General features: G+C 53.2%; 2 protein-coding genes across 3 annotated transcripts; both read right to left on the bottom strand.

Moving 5' to 3' along the window:
- Positions 1-1,088: 1,088 nt before the first annotated feature.
- On the bottom strand, positions 1,089-9,842 carry NAGPA (N-acetylglucosamine-1-phosphodiester alpha-N-acetylglucosaminidase). Of its 2 annotated transcripts, none has more exons than XM_022594806.3 (11): positions 9,716-9,842; positions 9,170-9,628; positions 8,033-8,172; positions 6,943-7,051; positions 5,734-5,862; positions 5,046-5,251; positions 4,894-4,941; positions 3,725-3,853; positions 3,433-3,564; positions 3,284-3,347; positions 1,089-1,878 (listed from the first exon to the last, which is right to left on the bottom strand). In XM_022594806.3, the coding sequence occupies exons 1-11, from the start codon at positions 9,799-9,801 to the stop codon at positions 1,668-1,670; spliced, it is 1,713 nt and encodes a 570-aa protein (XP_022450514.3). In that variant the 5' UTR covers positions 9,802-9,842; the 3' UTR covers positions 1,089-1,667. The 2 variants fall into 2 exon arrangements, with proteins under 2 accessions (XP_022450514.3, XP_022450515.3); XM_022594807.3 differs by having other exon boundaries at positions 9,170-9,625; positions 9,716-9,841.
- Positions 9,843-10,861: 1,019 nt separating this feature from the next.
- Positions 10,862-19,082, bottom strand: C15H16orf89 (chromosome 15 C16orf89 homolog). The gene is given in 8 exon segments (XM_089895401.1): positions 10,862-10,973; positions 10,976-11,026; positions 12,010-12,096; positions 13,527-13,631; positions 14,304-14,439; positions 15,798-15,915; positions 17,254-17,458; positions 18,989-19,082. Coding segments are annotated over 8 exon segments (870 nt in total). The 3' UTR covers positions 10,862-10,899.
- Positions 19,083-20,827: the final 1,745 nt, after the last annotated feature.

The raw sequence follows: 20,827 nt of genomic DNA, 5'->3' as shown, positions 1-20,827 counted from the left end.
CCACCTCCAAATACCATCACATTGGGAGTTAGGGCTTCAACATACAAACCTTGGGGGGATGCAAACATTCAGTCCATCACATGCCTGGATCTATTTGAGGACCTGCTGGAAACAGCATCACCTCCCCCACCTCCCCTCCCCCAAAAGCTGCTAAGCACACAGTGTGATATTATATTCATGGGGCAGGGTGTCACCAGGCACTTCCTAAAGACCCTTCGAGGCCACAAGTTACAAACTCTAATACTCGCCGGGATGCAGGTCACAGGTGAGGGAAGCCAGCGCTGTTATGAGCTGGAGAGGACAGATCCAGACGGCACCAGCCATTCTCAGCTCGGACAAGTCATTGCCTCCTTGCTGCAGCAGGAGGGCATCAGCTGGGGCTTCGAGCTCTTTCTTTTAAAGAGAAACCAGAGGACTTCCCTCGTGGTGCAGGGGTTAAGAATCTGCCTGCCAATGCAGGGGACATGGGTTTGAGCCCTGGTCTGGGCAGATCCCACATGCCGCGGAGCAAATAAGCCCGTGCGCCATAACTACTGAGCCTGTGCTCTAGAGCCCGCGAGCCACAACTACCGAAGCCCATGTGCCTAGAGCCCGTGCTCCGCAACAAGAGAAGCCCGCGCACCACAACAAAGCGTAGCCCCCGCTTGCCACAACAAGAGAAAGCCCGTGCGCAGCAACGAAGACCCAATGCTGCCAAAAATAAATAAATTTATATATATAAAAAAAGACAGAAACCAGAAAACTGGAGTTAACCTCTTGACTTTTAAGCGTTGGTAACTAATTTAAATTCTACTAAAACATGGTGCGGACTAAACTTTCCTCTTTCAAAGTGTGGTCCAGACACCTGCAGCCATCACCTGGGAGCTCAGTGAGACCTGCAGACTCTGAGGCTCCAGCCCAGGCCAGAATCTGCATTTTTAGCAAGCTCTTCCAGGTAATTCGAGTACACTTTAAAGTGAGAACTCCTGGATTAAACAAAATAGACAAGGGAGCTGGACATGCCCCTGACTCAGGTTAAGCAGCCCCACCTGTCAAAATCTAGGGGTCCCTCAATTCCACGATTCCGCATTCAGATGCCGCTCCAGGGGTCCTTTTATTATATCAATTTATTCAAGTGGTAGAAAAACCCTTCTGGCGGCAGGACAAAATAGAGAGCCTGTAAACATGATTTCACCCCTCTTCCCTTTAAGGAGCTTCCCATGACAGGAAATAGAATTCTAGTTGGCAAGTTCGGTGATGAGGTCTGTAAAAAAGGGTCCCTCGATGTGGCCATAGTCTCTTCACCCCATCCAAGGGGGCTGGCTGGACCCTGCCACTTGGCCACAGTTCGGTCATCATGAGTTCCACTGGCAGCGCCCCTGCCCCAGGAGGCTGGAGGCTCTTTGGCAGCAGCGGGGCAGGCCCTTGGGGGACAGGCCTCGTGAGCAGCAGGCACAGGCAGGCGGGGAAGGAGGCAGAGTCTCTCCAGGGCGCGCTGTATCGCTAGGGTTGCACGTGCCACGGCAGGCGGCCAGGTGAAGGGCTGAGGCACAGGTGCTGTCAGAAGCCTGGCTTGGCACATGGGTCGAGACCACCCAAATGGTCAGTGGCCTTGGAATTTCCCCTGCAGAAGCCAGAGCTCATGGCAACGAGCCTCCAGAACAGGTCATGATGGGCAGCTGGAGGCTTCAGTCCTTGAAGGGGTTACAGGTGTCACCCGGTTGCTCCTTCTCAGCAGCCGGGAGCTCCCCGTTCATCTCCTGCAGTGGGTGGTAGACGTAGGCCCCATCCAGGTGCCGGCTCCTCGCTGCCCTTGACCCGAGGAACAAGGACACGTTTGCCACTGTGCTGATCAGCAGAAGGAAAGCCAGGGCCAAGGTGATGGCCAGCCAGGTGGTCCTGGGGGCAGGAGAGAAACCCCGAATGGGGACACTGTTGGGCGCTTCGGGCTGGGGGTGTGCTGGAGAGGCTCCCTCCCTCCCCTCACTTGGCTCCTCCTCACAGAACAGGGGCACAGGGTCGGGGGCCTCCAGGGACCGCACACTGTCGAGGAACAAATGGGCCTGGTGGGGTGGAGGGCACACTCCACGCATGTTCGGGAGCAGCGGGGACAGTTGTTATGTGGGACTAAGGCCGGTGCGGCCACATCTCCTGATATTTCAAGAGCAGCCGTGGAAAAAAAAAGATTTTTACATGAACGTTACTGAGTTTCAGGTGTTGCTAATAAGTGTAAATTTCAATGGGTACAGGCCACATGTAATACAGCTGGGGACCTAATCTGCCCCGGGAAGCAGCAGTTTGCATTCTGTGCTTCCGGGGATGTTGACAACAGAGGCTGGGTTCTCTCCAGGGTCCTCAAAGCACACAGAGCAGGGAGGACCCACACCCCTTCCTCCAAGGCAGGGAGCTGGCGGGGATGGGTGGGGTCCTTCAATGATCTTTTATCCTTCACGTGAGTCTTTGTCTGAAGCCCTCAATGCAAAAGCAAACTGCTCGGGTGGCAGGGCCTGCAGCTGTGCCCCTCAGCACCCCATGGCACCCCTTCCCTCACTGCAGGTCTCACACCCGAGGAGGCTGAGCTTGGGGCGCAGGGCTCCCGGGAACCACTGTCCCTGCTCCGCTGCAATTCCAGCACACTTCCAGGATTTTCCTCCAGGCCCCACCCGACTCAGGGTCAGGACCTCCAGGAGGGATCTGGGATCTGCGTTTGTGATGAGCTCCCAGGTGCTGCCTCCAGGACAAGGCCAAGGGGCTTTTCGTTCACACCTACACCTGCTTCCCACTTTGAGGGGACGGGGCTGGGCCGGGCACCCAGGGGGGCTATGGGACATGAGAACCATGAGAAGAGAGGTTCTCCAAGTGGGGCTCCCAGACCGACAACATTGGTTCTTGAACCCAGCTCTCTCTTTTAACACACTCCCCTGGAGGTCAAGTTGAAGACCCCCTGCAACTAGAAAATAAAGACCCAACACGAGGGGTGAACACCCCCAGGTGTCAGAGAAATGACGTGAACTGCTCAGGGCTTCATGCTTCTTGCACCGGAAGCTGAGAAAAAAAGCCCACACCCTGGCCCCTAGATTCCACTGGGGTGGTGGCCAGGGTCCTTCTCAGCAGCTCCCTGGACAGCACAGGTGGCTGCGAGCATCACCTAGGACTCTCCCTGTGCTTATGTCAGAGAATTGTCATCTGGTGCCCAGCTGCCACTTCCTAGCCCTGCCCAGACCCTGAGCGGAGGCCACGCCTCAAAGGCAGAGGGAGGGGGGATTCCTCCCACCCCTGCCCCAGCTCCCAGCAAAGTACCTACCTGGTGAAAAGGGAGAGTTCTCCTGCCCGCAGGGTGTCCTCGGGTAGCGGGAGACACTGCTTCACTGCAAGATGCCAGGGAGAGGCTGAAGGTTGGGAGAGAAGGGGTCTGCCCCCTGCTGTCCCCGGGGAGCCTGGGAGGGGCTGTACCTCGGGAGAGGATGCTATTCAAGGTGCGTGACCAGGCGAGGCTGCAGTTGCCGGTCTGGGGGTCGCAGGGACACTGGTGCTCACACTTGCAAGGGCTCTGGCAGTCTGGCCCGTACCAGCCGAGGGGACACTCTGCAGGGAGGAGCCAGGAGGACAGAGGTGGAGGCCTCGGTGGCAAGGCCTCTCTCTGCACTGCCAGGATGGGCCCAGTGGTGTGCTGGGCTGAGCTGATGCAAAAGCATCCCCTGGGCGGGGCTCCCTCTTGGCTGAGTCAGGGGCCCTTCCAGCTTACCCTGCATACAGATGTCTCCAGTGAAGCCAGGGGGACAGGCGCAGGTCCCCCGAACTGGGTCACAGGTGGCTCCATTATGACACTGACACTTCTTGGCACAGTCCTCCCCGAAGGAGCCGCTGGTGCACGCTGGGATGGGGGAAGCAGGGCCTTTGCAAAATCTGGTCCTGCCCCCCAACCCCACCCCAGGCTGGGGCCAACAGGATTGCAAACGCAACTCTCTCGCCCCAAGTGGCCCTGTAGGTTCACATGTTCTCCCAACAGATAGTTCTGGAGAAGTTGGTACGTGGCAGGCCCCGAGGCTATGATCTCATTGAGGGCAGGCAGCCAGCAAGCCAGAAAGCAGGTGTCAAAGGACAAGGGAGGACACACGCTGGAGGGACGGGACCGATTGTGGCAGCAGCAAAGCACTGAGGAGGTGGGGTGGGGAGGACTCTGAGGACCTGACATTGAGGCTAGGAGAGCAGGGCGTGGCTGGAGCCCCCAGGGCCTGGCAGGTCATGCTGAGGAGTTCAAATTTTTCACTCAGAGCCAAAGAAAGCCACTAAGGATTTAAGCTATGGAGGGTTATAAGTGCGTTGAGCTGTGTCCTCCCAAAAGATATGTTCTAATCCCCAGAACCTGTGAATGTGAACTTATTTGGAAATAGGGTCTTTGCAGATGCAATTAAGGATCTTGAAATGAAAACATCCTGCACTTAAGGTGGACCCAAGTCCAGTGGCCTGGGGTCCTTGTAAGAGGACAGAGCGGGAGACTGGAGACAGACAGGGGAGAAGGCTGTGCCTGTGAAGTCAGAGGCAGAGATGGGGTGATGCAGCCACCAGCCCAGGAATGCATGGGACCCCCAGAAGCTGGAAGAGGCAGGAAGGACCCTCCCTCAGACCTTTCAGAGCCAGTGCAGCCCTACTGACCCCTTGATTATGGAGTTCTAGCCTCCAGAACTGTGAGAGAATAAAGTAATGTTTTAAGCCTGAGTTGGTGGAATCTGTTGCAGCAGCCCCAGGACACTAATACAGTGATTTACACGTAAGGCAAAAGCATGAGACAAGAGGGAAGCGACTTGCAGACCAGGAGGCAGGGATAAAGGCAGCTGAGGCTCACAGCTGCCAGGCTCACCCTCTCCCGTGTGCCCAGGGGGCTGGGGAAGAGGCTGGCCTGGTGGCTTTTACCTTCACTGCAGTTGGACCCTGTCCATCCAGCTTCGCAGCGGCAGCCGGCTACCAAGACAAGACCGAGAAGGTCAGGTGAGGGCCCAGGCAGGGCTGGGGCAGTGAGAGCGGGGAGCCCGGGCCGGAGCTGCCTCCCAAAGAGTCCCACTCACTCTCCGTGCAGAGCCCATGCTGGCTGCAGTTGGCGGGGCCACAGTCCAGCTCGCTGCAGGCGGCGCCCCGCCAGAAGTGCCCCGTACACTGGCAGCGCCCCTCCACGCAAGTCCCGTGGCCGTTGCAGTCAGACGGCTGGCAGCGGGGCTCGTGCACACACACCACGGTGGACACGTGGCGAGGACAGCGCCACATGTTGTCCTGGCTGCAGAAGAAACAGGAGTGTGAAGAGAGGCTGAAGTGCTGGCCACCCCAGCAAACCCTCAAACCCCCCCACTGCAGCCCCTGAGGGCTGCCTTTCCTTGCCTCTCTTCATTGTCCCTTCTCCAGCCTTTTACAGGTTCTTCCCACCCCCAACAATCCCTTCCACCCCAGGGCCTTTGCACATGCTCTTCTATGCCCAGAAGGCTCTCCCATGCCCACCTAGCCCCTCATCCTCCAGATCTCAGCTCATGCTTCACTATCCTCAGGTCTTTCCTGACCAATCACCCCCTTCCATCGGCCTGGGCAGTGCTGGTACACTACATATACTTCCTGTAAGCAGCGAGAAGCAGGGGTCTTGGCTCCTCCTGCTCTCTGCTGAATCCCCAGAGCCGGGCACAGAGTAGGTACTCAATATTTGTTGAATGAGACAGTTGGGGACAAGCTTGGCCTTGGACCTCAACAAGGGGGCTCTGGTATGCTTACCAGTGATCGGATGGGTAACTGGCCAAGGTCCCGTTGAGCACGAAGGTGGCAGAGCCCCCTCCGTCCAGGTTGATGGCATTTACCACGTTCTGTTTCAGCAGGAACTCCGCCATCTCCCACAGGTTAATGCTGTGGCACAAGACCAGTGCTGCTGACCTTGCCACAGCCGTTTCTGGGTTAATGCATCTTACTTTCCACAGTGGACAGTATCACACACCCACTATGGCAGGCAAATTTCTAAGTGCCCCCCAAAAGGTGTCCTGTCCCAACCCCGGGAAGCTATGACTATAACAAGAGATCACTCTCCTGATCATGTTATGATACATGGCACAGCTGTCTGCAAATGGGCACACTGTCCTGGATTATCTGGGTGGCCCCGATGGAATCACAGGAGCCCTTAAAAGCAGAGAGCTTTCTATGGCTGAGGCAGAAGAGGAAGTGAGAGAGATTGGAAATACAAGGGGATTAGATGGATTTGACACACCTTTCAGCTTGAAGATATACAAGAGGAGGGTATATACATAAGGGGGAACGTGGGCGGCCTCATGAGTGGAGAGGCCCCCAGCCAGCAATGACACAAAGACCTCAGTCCTACAACTCCAAGGAACTGTATTCTGCCAACAACCTGAAGAAGCTGGGAAGAGGATTCTTCCCCAGAAGCTCCAGATAAGCACCCTGCCTGGCCAACAGCTGGGTTTTGTCTGTGGGACATCCTGAACAGAGAACTCAGTTGGGCCCCCCCACCCACTGGCTCCTGACCTACAGAGCTTTGATTTAACAAATCAGCGCTGCCTGTGCTAATTTGTTACACAGCAACAGCAGACTAGCACACTCACTTTACAGAGGAGGAAACAGCAGCTCAGAGGTCAAATGACTTGTCTATGGCCACAGAGCCAGCAGATGGCCAAGCTAGGATTGGAACCGAGGTCTACTCCCAGCTAACTTTGTGATAATTTCCTTTCACCCCAATCAGAGCTCAGGAGAGATGAGGCCCTAAGGTGGCGAGACTGAGAGCAAGTGTGTGGAAGATGATGAGTTCTTGGAAGTGGGACAGATCTAGGGACCCTCTGCCTGGGGGAAGACAGGGAACAGATGGATGTGAACATCCCCAGGGAACAGCTGGAGGTCAGAAGGGCAGCTGTTGGTGGGCTAGAGTTCCTCAGAGCAGGACTCAGCCCAGGCCTAGAGGCCCTGGCTCACAGCACTCACCCCCGCTGCTCCGTCTGCCCGTCCACGTGGAAGAGCACCAGCTGCCCCTCCCGGTCGTGGCCCACAGCTGTCCTGGCTGACATCACGTTCACAAATTTGCTGAAGGAACCTGAAGGAGAGGCAGCCTGGCTGATCACCTGGCCCTTCGGGAGGCCTACTAAGCTCTGCCTGCCACTTCCTGCCAGTCACTCTCCACAGAGACATCACTCTCCACCTCCAGGTCTATGCATGCAACATCTCTCTTCCCGTGCCCCGCCCCAGTCGGTCTCCGCAGAGTAGCCAAAGGGCTGTTCTTCAATGTAAATCAAGATCAAACTCCAGGTGAAAATGCTCCAACGGCCTCCACTGTCCTTAGAACAAAATCCAAATGCCTTACCAAGGCATGGCATGACCTCCTTAGCCTGCTTCTTCTACCTCATCTCCTGGGGGCCCATGCCTCTGAACACCCTGCAGCCACTTTCTACTTCTGGCTGGGCTGCACTTCTCCCCAGCTCTTCCCATGGCTTGTGCCTTCTGATCTAAGTCACCTCCTCCATGAGGCCTTCCCTGACTGCACAGTCTAAAACAGCCCATTTCCACATCAGGGCCATGGGGAACCTTCCCTGTCCCAGTATTCCATATCCCAGTGGTTCTCAAAATTGAATGTCAATCAGACTCACACAGGGGGCTCCTTAGAACACACACTCTTGGGCCTCACCCCCAGGGATTCTGATTCTGTAGCACTGAAGCACAGGGGTAGGGGCTGAAGTTCTGCATTTATAACAGGCTCCTCGGTGATGCTGATGCTGCCGGTCCACAAATATTTTAGGAACACTTCTCTATTCTCTTGTCCATAGCTCCTTTCCTCCAACTTTCTCTTTCTTAGCGCTTAACCACTTCTTTCCAGTATACTTAATATCTATTTCATTTCTTATATAGTCCACAATGCAGGGATCTTATCTGCTTTAATCCCCACTGATCCCCAATACCTAGAATAGTACTTGTTGAAAGACTTCCCCCACCACCCCACTGGTCCTGGTTTTCAAGAGGCTTGTTGCCAACACCCCCACTCATCACCCACATCTCATCATACTCATTGCCCTTCCCCCACCTGTCTCCTGTGTCTCATCGCACTCAGCCGCCTGACTCTCGTTAATGTAGATGCTTCCGTTGCGAATCAGCCACACGACCCCGCTCAGCAGCTGCACAAACGGATTCTCAGTGTCCAGCACCTCCTCTTCAGACAGGTACCTGGACACAGGGAAGGCGTGAGATTCAGTCAACAGCAGTGGCAGCTGCAGGTAGTGCCCTCCCCCCCACACACACTACCCCCGTCCACCCCACCACCTGGCTACTTGATTCCTCCTCATGCCCAGGAACCTGCCTGGTCCTGGAAGCAATCTTTGCAAACAGTCTACGCATCCCAATCTACACTTCATTCAACAGAAACAACCATCCCCAACAGATCACAAGTCCACCTATGGCCCTCAATCTCTCAGGCCGTCACCCCAGCCAAACTACCATCTGATGCCTGCAACAGCCTCTTAATTGGCCTCCTTGCTCCTACTACGGCCCAACCAGCCTAGTATCCAGCAGGGTCAGAGCAAGCTTTAAAATGACCAAAGTCAAAATAAATAAATAAATGACCGAAGTCGGTCCTGTCCTCCTCTGATATTTTGCTCCTTCCTTCAGTCCCTCACACACACCAAGCCCCTCTGCACCTCTGAGCCTTAGTGCTTGCTGTTCCTTCTGACTGCAATGCTCTTCCTCCAGTTCTGACTCTGGCTGACTTGTGATTAATTTTCATGTCTCAACTCAAAGGTCACCTCCTCAGACAAGTCTTTCCTTATCACCTTCCCAAAACTCAACACTCTATTTACAATCTGTTCAACGCTTCACTGCACATATACAATTTGAATTAACTTAATTATCTCCCTGGGTTTTGTTTATTTTTCCTAGTAATGGGGTGGGGGGGTAGTGTCCTTTTTTGAAGGCAAAGGCTGTGCTTGTTCACAGCTATATCCTCAGTACGCAGCACATTTACCGACACAAAGAAAGCGCTACACGATACTGGAAAATGAATAAACTCTACAAGGAAGGCATTACTTTCCCCATCCCGAAGATGAGAAAACGGAGGCTCAGTTTGGTTAGGGGACTTGAACACGGCGGCACGGCTACACCTCAACTCTCAGGCCCTCTGCTCTAGAATCTAGGGCCTAGACAGTCACGGGACTCCCTGCCTCCTCACCCGGTGACCAGGGTCCCGTCGCGGCGGATCCCGAACTGCGCGTTCTGCAGCCCCCCGGCGCTGCTCACCCGCCGCCCGTCGCTCACAACGTTCCCCAGGCACTCGCCCGTATCCATGCGGAAGAAGCCGCCATTCTGGGCGACGCTGCAGCCGGCCGCCCGCGCCGTCTCCTCCACGGTGACGCGGCGCCTTGAAGCGCAGCCGCCGGGCCCGCCGGGCTCCAGCACCGAGAAGGTGCGCAGGGGCTCGGCGGCCCGCGTCAGGTGGCCGGCCACCGCGCGGTCTGCGAAGTGCGAGACGAAGATGCGTACGTTGGGGCCGCGGGCACCGGAGTTTGAGGGGGACGGCGGCCACCTCTCGTGCTCGCGGCTGCCGGCGCGCACCCTTGTGCAGTCCCGGGCAGAGCGCGCCCGCGCGCGGGAGTAAGGCAGCAGCAAGTCATCGTCGCGGGAGGCCCTGCTGGGATGGGGCAGACCTGAGCTCGGAGTGCTGTGCCCGGGTCTGTGGGACCCCCCAACGAGGCTTGCCCCCGGCAGCTGTACTCACCCCGAGCCGAGGTCGCCTGATGCCTCACCGAGGAAGCCGCACAGTGAAATGAAGAAGAGAAGGCAGCGACCCATGGAGGCCGCCATGTTGGACTCGGGCCTCCGGTCACGTGGGCCCACACCACATGACTCAGGACTTCTGGTGGCAGATTTTAGCTCTGAATTGCTTATACTTTTCTTCATATCCCAAAATCTCTTCCAGTAATTTACTGTGTTATTTTAGAAGGGGCGGGCGCTGGGGCGGCGGGAAGTTTTCACGTTGATGTAATTTGAAGTCTATGGAAAGTCAAAAAAAAGTAGTATAAAGAATTCTCTTATACTTTTTACTTATCTTTACCAATTGTTAACGTTTGCGCTTTATTCATAGACTCTTTTTATTTTCTTTTTTTTGTACGTGGGCCTCTCACTGTTGTGGCCTCTCGTTGTGGAGCACAGGCTTCGGACGCGCAGGCTTAGCGGCCATGGCTCACGGGCCCAGCCGCTCCGCGGCATGTGGGATCTTCCCAGACTGGGGCACGAACCCGTGTCCCCTGCATCGGCAGGCGGACGCTCAACCACTGCGCCACCAGGGAAGCCCCCTAGCTTTTTTTTTTTTTTTTTTTTTTTTAAATGCCCACGTGCACGTAGCCTGAAATCACCACAGACACACCTGGACCTATAATAAGTTTCCAGGTCTCTTCCCAGACATGAGATTAGTGTCGGGGCTCCACCTGACACATTTAGTTATGCTCACACTGAAGCAGAACAGGAGGGAAGAGAAGCAAGTTGGGAATGAGAGAAACGTTGATGAGCCAGCCCCCCACCCCCACCGCACCCCCCGGCCCCGCCAACTGCCTCGCGACAAACTCCCACAGAATGCGACATCCTCACTGTGCAGGAGCAGGTAACATTTACCTGGCACCTAGGGATAGGTGCTATAATTATCCCAAGTGAAGTTGTCTGAAAGGCTGAGGAACAAGACCCAACTCCCCACTCAACTGCACTCTAAATTTATTCATCTGCTCCGAGCCTGGGTCCATCCCAGCCCCACATCCCCAGCCCTGCTCCTTGGGGGGATGACACTGGATTGCTTTGCTTGGGCTGCCTCCTTCTCAGGGTGTGACCCAGGCCCCAGGACTAAGGAAGGAAGGACGAAAGGTGTGCGTTTCACCTCCCTGGCAGGTGGCAGGCATGGAACCATGCTTGTCAGTGGCTGCTGGGTGGTGTCGGTGTGGGCGGCCACAGCTCTCCGTCTGCTGGCGGGAGTTCCGCCAGGACGTGAAGCCGCCCAGGGCCGCGACAGCCATGGCCGTGTTGTGGGAAGAGCAGCCATCTGGGGAGGCACAGGCCCTGCTGTGAGTGCTGGGGGGTGGCCACCGTTCCATTGGGAGTACTTTTCAGATGTTCCCTCGGCCAGCCTGGGGACGTGCGGCCACCAGAACTGTGTTCATCACTTGTCCCCTGGCTCAAAGATCCCCCTTCTTTGCTCCAAACCCCAGTGCTCCAACCCCTCCAAACTACATTTCCCAGACTGCCCTGCCCACCACAGGCAGGCACAGGTGGGATGAGGGGAGAAGCCAGGGTATTTCTCCCCTTGCCCCTCTCTGTCTCCTCTGTGTCCAGCCTCTGCAGGTTCCGCTCACCCCATCTCCTCTCACGGCCCCTCCAGCTCTGCCTCCAGGGAGGACGGGGGCTTCCTGCAGTGGTTAATGTCTGTGTTTTCTCACCTTTTCTGTTTTCGGCTCTTGCAGCACCTCTGAGTTCCCTATATTCAATTCCCTCTGCTGAAGTTCCTGATGCAGGTTCTGTTTTCCTGACTAGACTTTGACTGAGAGCGGTTATCTCTGTGAATTTCAGTGTGTAATACACTGAAACTTCTCTCTTTTTTTTTTTTTTTTTTTTTTTGCGGTACACAGGCCTCTCAGTGTTGTGGCCTCTCCCGTTGCGGAGCACAGGCTCCGGATGCGCAGGCTCAGCAGCCATGGCGCACGGGCCCAGCTGCTCGCGGCATGTGGGATCTTCCCAGACCGGGGCAGAAACCCATGTCCCCTGCATCGGCAGGCAGACTCTCAACCACTGCGCCACCAGGGAAGCCCCGAATCTTCTCTTTTATGTTCCCTTCACTGGAGACAGCATCTCTGGACTCCCCACTTTCAAAGAGGAGGGCATGAGAGACTCCTACCCTTCCCTCTAGCTCCCAAACACAAAGGCCCCCCACCCTGGCTCCTGGGTGATGCTGGGAGCCTGTTTTCCTTGAATGCAAGCCGTGTGTATCCTTTCTAGGTTTTGGTTTCATGTCTTGGGTATTTTCATTACCTGTAAATTGTTTTTCTCGCCTCTTCAGTCTTCTCAAAAGATGCTGTTGGTACTGAATGGCTTTGGGTAATTCTTCATCTTCAGCAGCTGAGAGAAGAATGAAGGGTGAGCTTCTCAAGATGGATTTTTATGTATTACTGGCTAAGCCCTCTACTCTTCACAACACCTCAAGCAACTCAAGTCTTCTCTTGAATCTGGAGGCACTTCTGGAAGTTTCCTCGTGCCCCTGGGTAGAGATAACTTCCACACCACCTCAGTCTGCATCTACTGATGTTTCCCAAATTGTGGTCCCCCAATCACCCATATCAGAATGGCCAGAGGAGCTCATTGAAAATGGGGGTCCGCAGCCCCTCCACCTGCTGAATCTATAGGTCTGGAGGCCTGAGAATCTTCATTTTATAAACGCCTCTGTCTTAAAACAGACTATCTTATTTCAAAAGCTTTGGTCTTTGAGCATCCTAAGCTTCTCATTTGGGAAGCCAGCATTTACTGGGAGCCTTGTCTGTACCTCGCAAAAGCTAGGTGGTTTCATATGTATTATGTCTACTCCTCATAGCTCAGGAAGGTGGAGATTATTTTGCTCATTTATTTATAGACAGGAAAATTGAGGCTCAGAGAGGTGAAGTGACATACTCCAAAGAGGACCAGCTGTCTGGTGTCACATGGCTAGAAAGGGGCTGCATCCTCTGCCTTTCCACCCTCTGCTGCTTCTTCTTCTTCTTTTTCTCTATTTCTTCTTTTTATTCTTTATTTTTAAAAATTTTTGGCCATGACTCGCGGCATGTGGGAATCTTAGTTTCCCGACCAGGCATCAAACCCTGAACCCACGCCCCCTGCAGTGGAAGCATGGAGTCTTAACCACTGGACCGGTGGGGAAGTCCCAGCTTCTTCTTTTTAAAAAAATTTTGTTGAAGTACAGTTTACAATGTTGTGTTTAATTTCTGCTGTACAGCAAAGTGACTCAGTTATACATATACATATTCTTTTCCGTTATGGTTTATCATAGGATATTGAATATAGCTCCCTCCACCCCTGCTTCTATGTCACCACCTCTCAGACATCTCCCCTGATCACTCTGCCTAAAGAAGCTTCTCCAATGTTCTTTTCTCTCTCAGCCTGATGTATCCTTCACAATCATTATCAGAACTTGCATTTCACTTACTGGTTTGTGTAGGTGGTTTCTGTCTCTCTTCCTCGTTCCTCTTTTCCCTGCCTAGTTTCTCCAGAGCCTAGAACTGTGTCTGGCATATAGTAGGTGCTCAGGGAATACTTGATGAAGAAATGAATTTGTTAACACAGGTGCAGGGGTCCGATATCTTCCAACAAGACCGTCCCTCATCCTGCAAAGTTTTGGCTTCCAAAACTCTGAGCCTATTTCCACGTGTGTGTGTGTGTGCATGTTGCACACCTCTCTCTGCACCCCCCCCAACACCAGTACATCCTTTCCCCAACTGGCATAGAAGCCCAGCGCCCCGACCCCCACCCCTGCTCCCAGCCAGGGAGGAAGTACAGCTCACCTGGCTTCCCAAAGCATCCTTTCTGTGGCTTCTGCCAGCTGAGAATGGCCTCCAGCCACCGGAGTTTATAGAATTTGGAGAAGCCACCGATTCCACAGAACATGACTGGAAGCAAAGACAGGGGACCCTCTGCAGGCCTATCCCCCAGGCCCACCTCTTCCCCCTCCCCAAGGCCACCATGGTGCCACCTGCTAGAGAGAGGCGGCACCAGCAGGTGGGCACTCAGCACAGTGGCTGCAAGGAGGCAGCCCTGAGGGTCTGCCTTAGTAAGCAGGGGCCCCCAAACCTGGGTCCTGCCTTGTTCAGTCTGTCCAGAGCTCCGTCACTGGGTCAGATTTTGGGGGCAGGAAGCAGTCAAAACAGTGGCAGATAAAATATAGGATGCCCACTTAAATTTATTTCCAATAAATGATGAATAAAAAATTGTTAAGTAGGACTTCCCTGGTGGTCCAGTGGTTAAGACTAAGCGCTTCCACTCTTCCACTGCAGGGGACGCAGTTTCGATCCCTGATTGGGGAACTAAGATCCAGCATCCCACACGGTGTGGCAAAAAAATTTAAAAAAAGAAAAAAATTGTTAAGTATAGTCCATGCAATGTTTGGGATACACTTATACTAAAAATGTATTCGTTGTTTATCTGAAGTTCAAATTTGCCTGGGCCTCTTATATTTTCATTTGCTAAACCTGGCAGCCCTAGTGTATGTGTGTGTTTGTGTGTGTGGCCGGAATCAGGGACACCCTGCTGCTTTGTTCCTAGAGCAGAATGCGGGGGCCCACTGTTTTCCATGAAGAGGTCCCGGGTGGGGTAGGCATATCCGATGGCCTCAGCTCTCCGGTTCAGGTCCATCATGTTGGCACAGAAGAGGTTCATGTAGCGCTGGCTCTGGCGGAACAGCCCCTTCGTGCATTCCGTCTGGGGGAACAAACACCAAGAGACAAGGAAGTTGGTGGTCTGAGCGATTCATGCACGCTGTTACAGGAAAAGACCTGCTGTTCTGAAACGGTTTTTTAAGTGGCTGCCTTTGGGGCAAGTCCTTTCCCTTTTCCCAAAATTTCTTCCCTATCCACACTCCCAGCCTGGTGGGGCTTAGTCACTGGAGGACAGAGAGAGCTGAGTTCGAGCCCCGGCTCTGCAGCTTAGGAGCTGTGCGACTTCCACCCCCTAAATTAACCTTTGTGAGCCTCAAGGGTTTTCATGGGGAAAGGGCGATGCCGATGGGAGCTGCACCCGAGGGGCGCTTGTGTGGTGGGTGGGGGGGCCGGTACCATAACCTGGAAGTGCCTGACCCGACGCCCGACACTAGGGGGCGCTCTAAAGCGCTCTGTCACCGCATTCTGATTCCAGCCTAACCCCGCAAGCAGGCAGCTACAGTGCAGCTCAAAGCCTGGGCCGCGGAGCGGTTGCACGGAGACAAGGACACGGGATGAGAACAGGCTTTGGAAACTTCTATAGCAATATGTCAGAGCAACTTTCTATCTGCTGAATCTAGTAATCACAATAACTTTCCTTGTAACTTGGCTTTTATTGTATTTACAAAAACACTGGGCTGTGACAGCTTACAAATAAATAATAATAAAAAAATCTATTAAAATCAGCAAGTCCTTTCTTGGCTAAGAATTTATGGACATTGAGTAACATTTTTGAATAGAGATGGCAAGCCCTACTTTGTATATAAATAAATATATGTTTAAAATGAGTATTCAGCGGGAGTTCCCTGATGGTCTAGTGGTTAGGATTCGGTGCTTTCACTGCCATGGCCCGGGTTCATTCCCTGGTCGGAGAACTGAGATCCCACAAGCCCCACGGTGAGGCCAAAATAAAATAAAATAAAATGTGTATCTAGCAAATCTTGTGCTTGGAAGAGTGTTTGGGCACAGGAGAAGTGATGGTGGGGCTGTTTTGGTCTTGGTTTGGTTTTCTGGAAGCAGCTAGCTACTGACTTTGTTCTAAGACCTTTTTCCATCTGTTGTTTACTGAGTTCTTTCTGCTGCTTCCCTCTCTCTTCTTCTAATACCCTGAGATCCAGTTCAGCATGCAAAGTTCTCTGTGCAACAGAATCTCATCACCCTGCCGCCCCACCACACCACTGTGGTTGGATTTCATGGCTGAACAATGACAGGCTACTCACTTCCGCCTCCTGAGGTCTGAAGCAGGGGTTTAAAACCTGCTTATTTTCCAGGTGTGAACATACGAAACCACACTGTCACGAGCCCCTTTCAGTCATTCTTCCTCTTCCTTGGGCTGTGGTTGAGCCCACGCCAGGCACTCACCATTCTGGCCGAGAGGAAGAAGAGCAGCTGGTGAGACAGGCAGTAGCCAGAGCAGCCGGGCCTGGTCATGAGGGTCTTGCAGAAATCGGAGAGCCTGCAGGGCTGGCTGCTGTTTGTCCTGTGGGAGAAGTGGTTCCAAGCTGTTAAAAGCGTCCTGAATGAAGCCCGAGGGCACGGAGCCTTTCCTGGTCCTGATGCCCCCTCTAGTTATTAGACCCCCCAGTAGGGTCCAGGCACACAGCCATGCCAGATAAACACAGGTGTCCTGTGTCTGGATTGGCTAAATTGTTCCCCCCGGCCCAGGGGAGGCGATGCTGGAGCTATCCTGGGTTAGGGGAGCCACCAGGGGCTGCGACTTCCCATTTCTCCGTGGGACCCCCAAGTACCATGTTTCCCAGAATTGCCCTAAACAGCAGATCCCTGGACCCAGAACGGCAGATCCCCGGGCCTGGCATGCCCACCCCGCTGTTCCAGGCCTGCCCCATGGAAGGGACAGGGCAGGTCCCTCACTGGAGCATAGCTCCTCTGCAAGCCCAGCTGTGTCCTGGCCCAAACACCTCTCTGAAGGATGCTGAGAAGGTGGGAGCTCGGGCACCTGCTGCCCCTTCTGCTCATGGGTTTCATGGGTCCCTGCACCTAGGGCTGCCCCTTGGGGGTTTGCTCCAAGCCCACTGCACAGCAGGTGAGCTAAACTAGGCTGGGTCCTTCTTTCTGGGGCCTAAAGCCCTGTGCTGCCTTCTGGGACTGGTTCTCCTTGCCAGATGCAGTTCACATTTGTTCTACAGAACCATAAAACAAATGTGAACTGCATCTGGCTAAGAGAACCGGTCCACCATGGGAGGTCAGCCCCCTGCGGTGGGGTCAGGAAAGGTTCTGGAGGAAGGATGCTGGAGCTGGCCCTGAAGTGTGAGCAGAGTTACTTAGGCACATGGCCTGGGGCGGGGCAGGGTGGGAGGAGGCCCCACAGAGGCGACTGCCAGGCACAGGCAAAGGCTTAAAGTGGGAGGGAGGCGACTGCCAGGCACAGGCAAAGGCTTAAAGTGGGAGGGAGCCAGTGCCTTTGAAAGTCTGAAAAGAGGCCCCAGGGCTTGGACCGGAGTGGCCTGGGGACCTGGAAGGGCAGAGGAGTTGGGGCTTTTCCTGAGAACAAGGAAGCTTCGCACTGGGGTGGGGTGTTCAGATGTGCTTTTTGGAAAGATCCCTCTGGTGTGGGGAGACCAGCCAGTTGGGGAGTGCAGGGCGTGGAGGTAGGTGTTTGGAGAGGGCTGGAAGCCTCAGGTGGAGAGAGGGGGGCTGACTCACAGTGATGGGGATGGGAGAAGGAACAGCTCTTGGGGGAGCTTGCACCTGGTTTTGCCCAAACCCCTGGGGATTTGGAGAGTGAGTGGGACGGGAGGACTGGCGGAGGGCAAGCACTTTGGGATTTTCAGGAAGCGGGGCCCGTCCAGGGGGCCACCCGGTTCCCAGCAGCTGCACCAGGCACAGGTCACTGTGCTCCTCCGAGAAGGAGTCCTGCTGCTCAAACGTGGAGTAGACCATGGAGGCCTTGGTGCGGGTCCAGATGTGCGGGAGCTTCCAAAACCCAGGCTCAGTGGCTGGCTGGAACTCTAGCAGAGAGGAGAGGGTTTCGGGGAGACCCAGGAGCAGTGGGCCATGCCGAGCTTAACCGCCCCCCAGGATCCTGTAGTTTTGAGCCCACGAACTGGCTGTCCCTCCCCTGGCAGCCCTGAGCACACTCAGGTGCCTTCAGGGCTCCAAGCCTTGCCTGAGGGTTGGACACTGCATTTGAAACACAAAGGAAGCGCTTTCTCTAAAAAAATTTTTAAAAATCACTAGGAACAGTATTGGGATGGGCTCTGACTAAATCTATCGCATCCCATGGAAGCTTGAGACATATAAGTAGGGTTAGTTGACACCTTTTGTTCCATTAGAATGTGGAGCTCTTATGGAACAGACTTCACGATGACACGGGCTAGGATGGTCTTAAGGACCAGGCCTGGGAGAGGGTGGGGGACGCCGACTGCAGAGGGACAGGCCGAAGCTCGGGAGGGCTGGGGTCTGGTCATGATGTCTGGCCAGTTATCTCCCCACTCACCCCCACGGACCTGGGAGCTGGGAGCCTGGGAGGCAGGGCTGGACCATACAAGGAGCTGGTTTATTTATTTATTTATTTATTTATGGCTGTGTTGGGTCTTCGTTTCTGTGCGAGGGCTTTCTCTAGTTGTGGCAAGCGGGGGCCACTCTTCATCGTGGTGCGCGGGCCTCTCACTATCGCGGCCTCTCTTGTTGCGGAGCACAGGCTCCAGACACGCAGGCTCAGTAGTTGTGGCTCACGGGCCTAGTTGCTCTGCGGCATGTGGGATCCTCCCAGACCAGGGCTCGAACCCATGTCCCCTGCATTAGCAGGCAGATTCTCAACCACTGTGCCACCAGGGAAGTCCCTGTTTTTTTTCTTTTAATTTTATTTATTTTTTTTGGCTGCATCGGGTCTTAGTTGCAGCGTGCGGGATCTTTCGATGTGGGATGCGGACTCTTCATTGTGGCACGTGGGCTTCTCTCTAGTTGTAGCGTGAGGGTTTTCTCTCTCTAGTTGAGGCGCGTGAGCTCAGTAGTTGTGGCACGCAGGCTTAGTTGCCCTGCGGCATGTGGGATCTTAGTCCTTGAACAGGGATCGAACCCGCATCCCCTGCATTGCAAGGCAGATTCTTTACCACTGGACCACCAGGGAAGTCCCTTTTTTAAAAATAAGTTTGGAATAAGATCGTTTGAGGGCACACCTGCCCCCTGAACTGAACAGAAGATTTCTTAGAGTGGAGCCTGTCCAGTAGGGACAGAATATGAGCTGCAAAGGGCGAGCTTCGTGGGTGCTTCAAAATCGTCTAGTGGCCACATTAAAAAAAAAACAAAGAGAAGCAGGTGAAATGAATTTTAACAATCTATTTTATTTGAACAAATAGATCCCAATATCCAAAATATTATCTTTTCAACTTTCTGTCAACATGAAAAATCAATAAAAATTAATTATTTGCATTCTTTTTTTAATATCATTTTTCTACTACAAAGTTTGAAATCTGGGGAGTATTACACTCGTGGCACATTTCAGCTCAGGCTGGGTACATTTCAAGAGCCCCACAGCCACGTGTGCTACTCGTATTGGGACAGTGAGGACTTAGCGCCCTCATGCAGCTCACCCACTGTGAAAGTACATCTGTTTCCCTGCAAAATGTCACTGTTGGAGTACTGGGTGCTGTCCCGAGCTTCATTGGGACTACTACGTGTATGCATGCCATATGCCCTTTCTAAAAAATTCTGAATTCAGAAACATATCTGGTCCCCAGGGTTTCAGTTAAGAGATTATAGATCTGTAAGAATAATAAAAATACCACCACCAAAATGTGCATCTGATGTTCCTTGTGGGCGGGCTCCAGGTCAGGGTTTCTCAATCTATTTTTCATTCTTGCCCTTCTCCAGCCTTTTAAGACATTTCCCCGTGCACATTTAAAAATAATAGCTTTTTTGAGATATAATTTGTTACCGAGTCCAAGCTCGCTCTGCTCGCTGCATGACAGGCCAATGAATGGGGAGACGAGGTGTTGAGGGAAGGAATACGACTTTATTCGGAAAGCTGGCAGACCGAGAAGATGGCAGACTAGTGTCTCCGGTAAACCATCTTATGGGGTTTGGATGCCAGTTTCTTTTATAGTACAGAGAAGGGGAGGAGATGAGGAAGTAAAGTAAAAAGGCCATAATTGCGAAAATCCCCTGGTGAGGGGATGTGTTAATTTCTTCTTTCTTGAAGCCATCCACAGGTGGGGGGGGGTGGTTCAGATTATCTCCCTGTGAGCTGAACAGAGGCACTTTAGTTTAACTTTCAGGCAAAGGGGCAGGGTTCCCTGAGGCAGGCCATTATGTATGATTATAATAACAAAAGCAATGAAAAGCAAAGGTTAAAGTCAAAGAAACAGATTGAACATGGAGTCCAATTTAGCTCTTCCCTGTTACAAATTCACATGCCCTTTTAAAGTATACACTTTGGCAGTGTCTCTTAAAAGTATATTCACAAAGTTGTGCAAACACCACCACTGTCTAATTCTGAAATATTTTCATCCCCCCAAAAAGAAACCCCACATCCATCAGCAATCACTCCCCATCCCCCCTAACCTCAGCCCCTGGCAACCACTACTCTGCTTTCTGGTTCCATGGATTTGCCTACTCTTGACATTTCACACAAATACTCATTCAATATATGACCTTTTGTGTCTGATTTCTTTCACTGAGCATAACGTTTTCAAAGTTCATGTATCTTGCAGCATGAATCAGTGCTTCATTCCTTTTTTATGCCTGAAAAATATTCCATTGTATGGATAGATCACATGTTATCCATTCATCAGTTGATGGGCACTTGAGTTGTTTCCATCTTTCTGCTACTGTAAATGATGGTGATATAAACATTCATTAACGGGTTTTTGTTTGAAAACCTGTCTTCAGTTCTCTAGGGTATACGCCTAGGAGTGCAATTGCTGGGTCGCGTGGTAACTGTACGCTTACGTTTAACTTACTGAAGAACTGCCAGACTACTTTCCACAGCAGCTGCACCATTTTCCACAACCACCAGTGATGTGGGAGGGCTCCTCCTGCACAAGTTTTTGTTCAGAACTCCTGTGAAATTTTTGTTTGGCTGCACTGTGCAGCATGTGAGATCTTAGTTCCCCAACCAGGGCCTGAACCCATGACTCCTGCATTGGGAGCACAGAGTCTTAACCACTGGACCACCAGGGAAGTCCCTGTTGAAAATTTTTTTTTAAAGATTTATTTATTTTTGGCTGCATCAGGTCTTAGTTGCTGCATGCGGGCTCTTCGTGGTGGTGCTTAGGCTTCTCTCTAGTTGTGGTGTGCAGGTTTTCTCTTCTCCAGTTGTGGTGTGCAGGCTCCAGGGCATGTGGGCTCTGTAGTTTGCGGCATGCGGGCTCTAGTTGAGGCGCGTGAGCTCAGTAGTTGTGGCACGAGGGCCTAGTGGATCTTAGTTCCCT

This window comes from Delphinapterus leucas, chromosome 15, assembly GCF_059928025.1.
Source record: "Delphinapterus leucas isolate spDelLeu-1000000601 "Yukka" chromosome 15, BTC_Dleu_Yukka2, whole genome shotgun sequence".
In the NCBI taxonomy this organism is placed as follows: Eukaryota; Metazoa; Chordata; class Mammalia; order Artiodactyla; family Monodontidae; genus Delphinapterus; species Delphinapterus leucas.
This window is presented reverse-complemented; position numbering and strand designations above follow the sequence as displayed.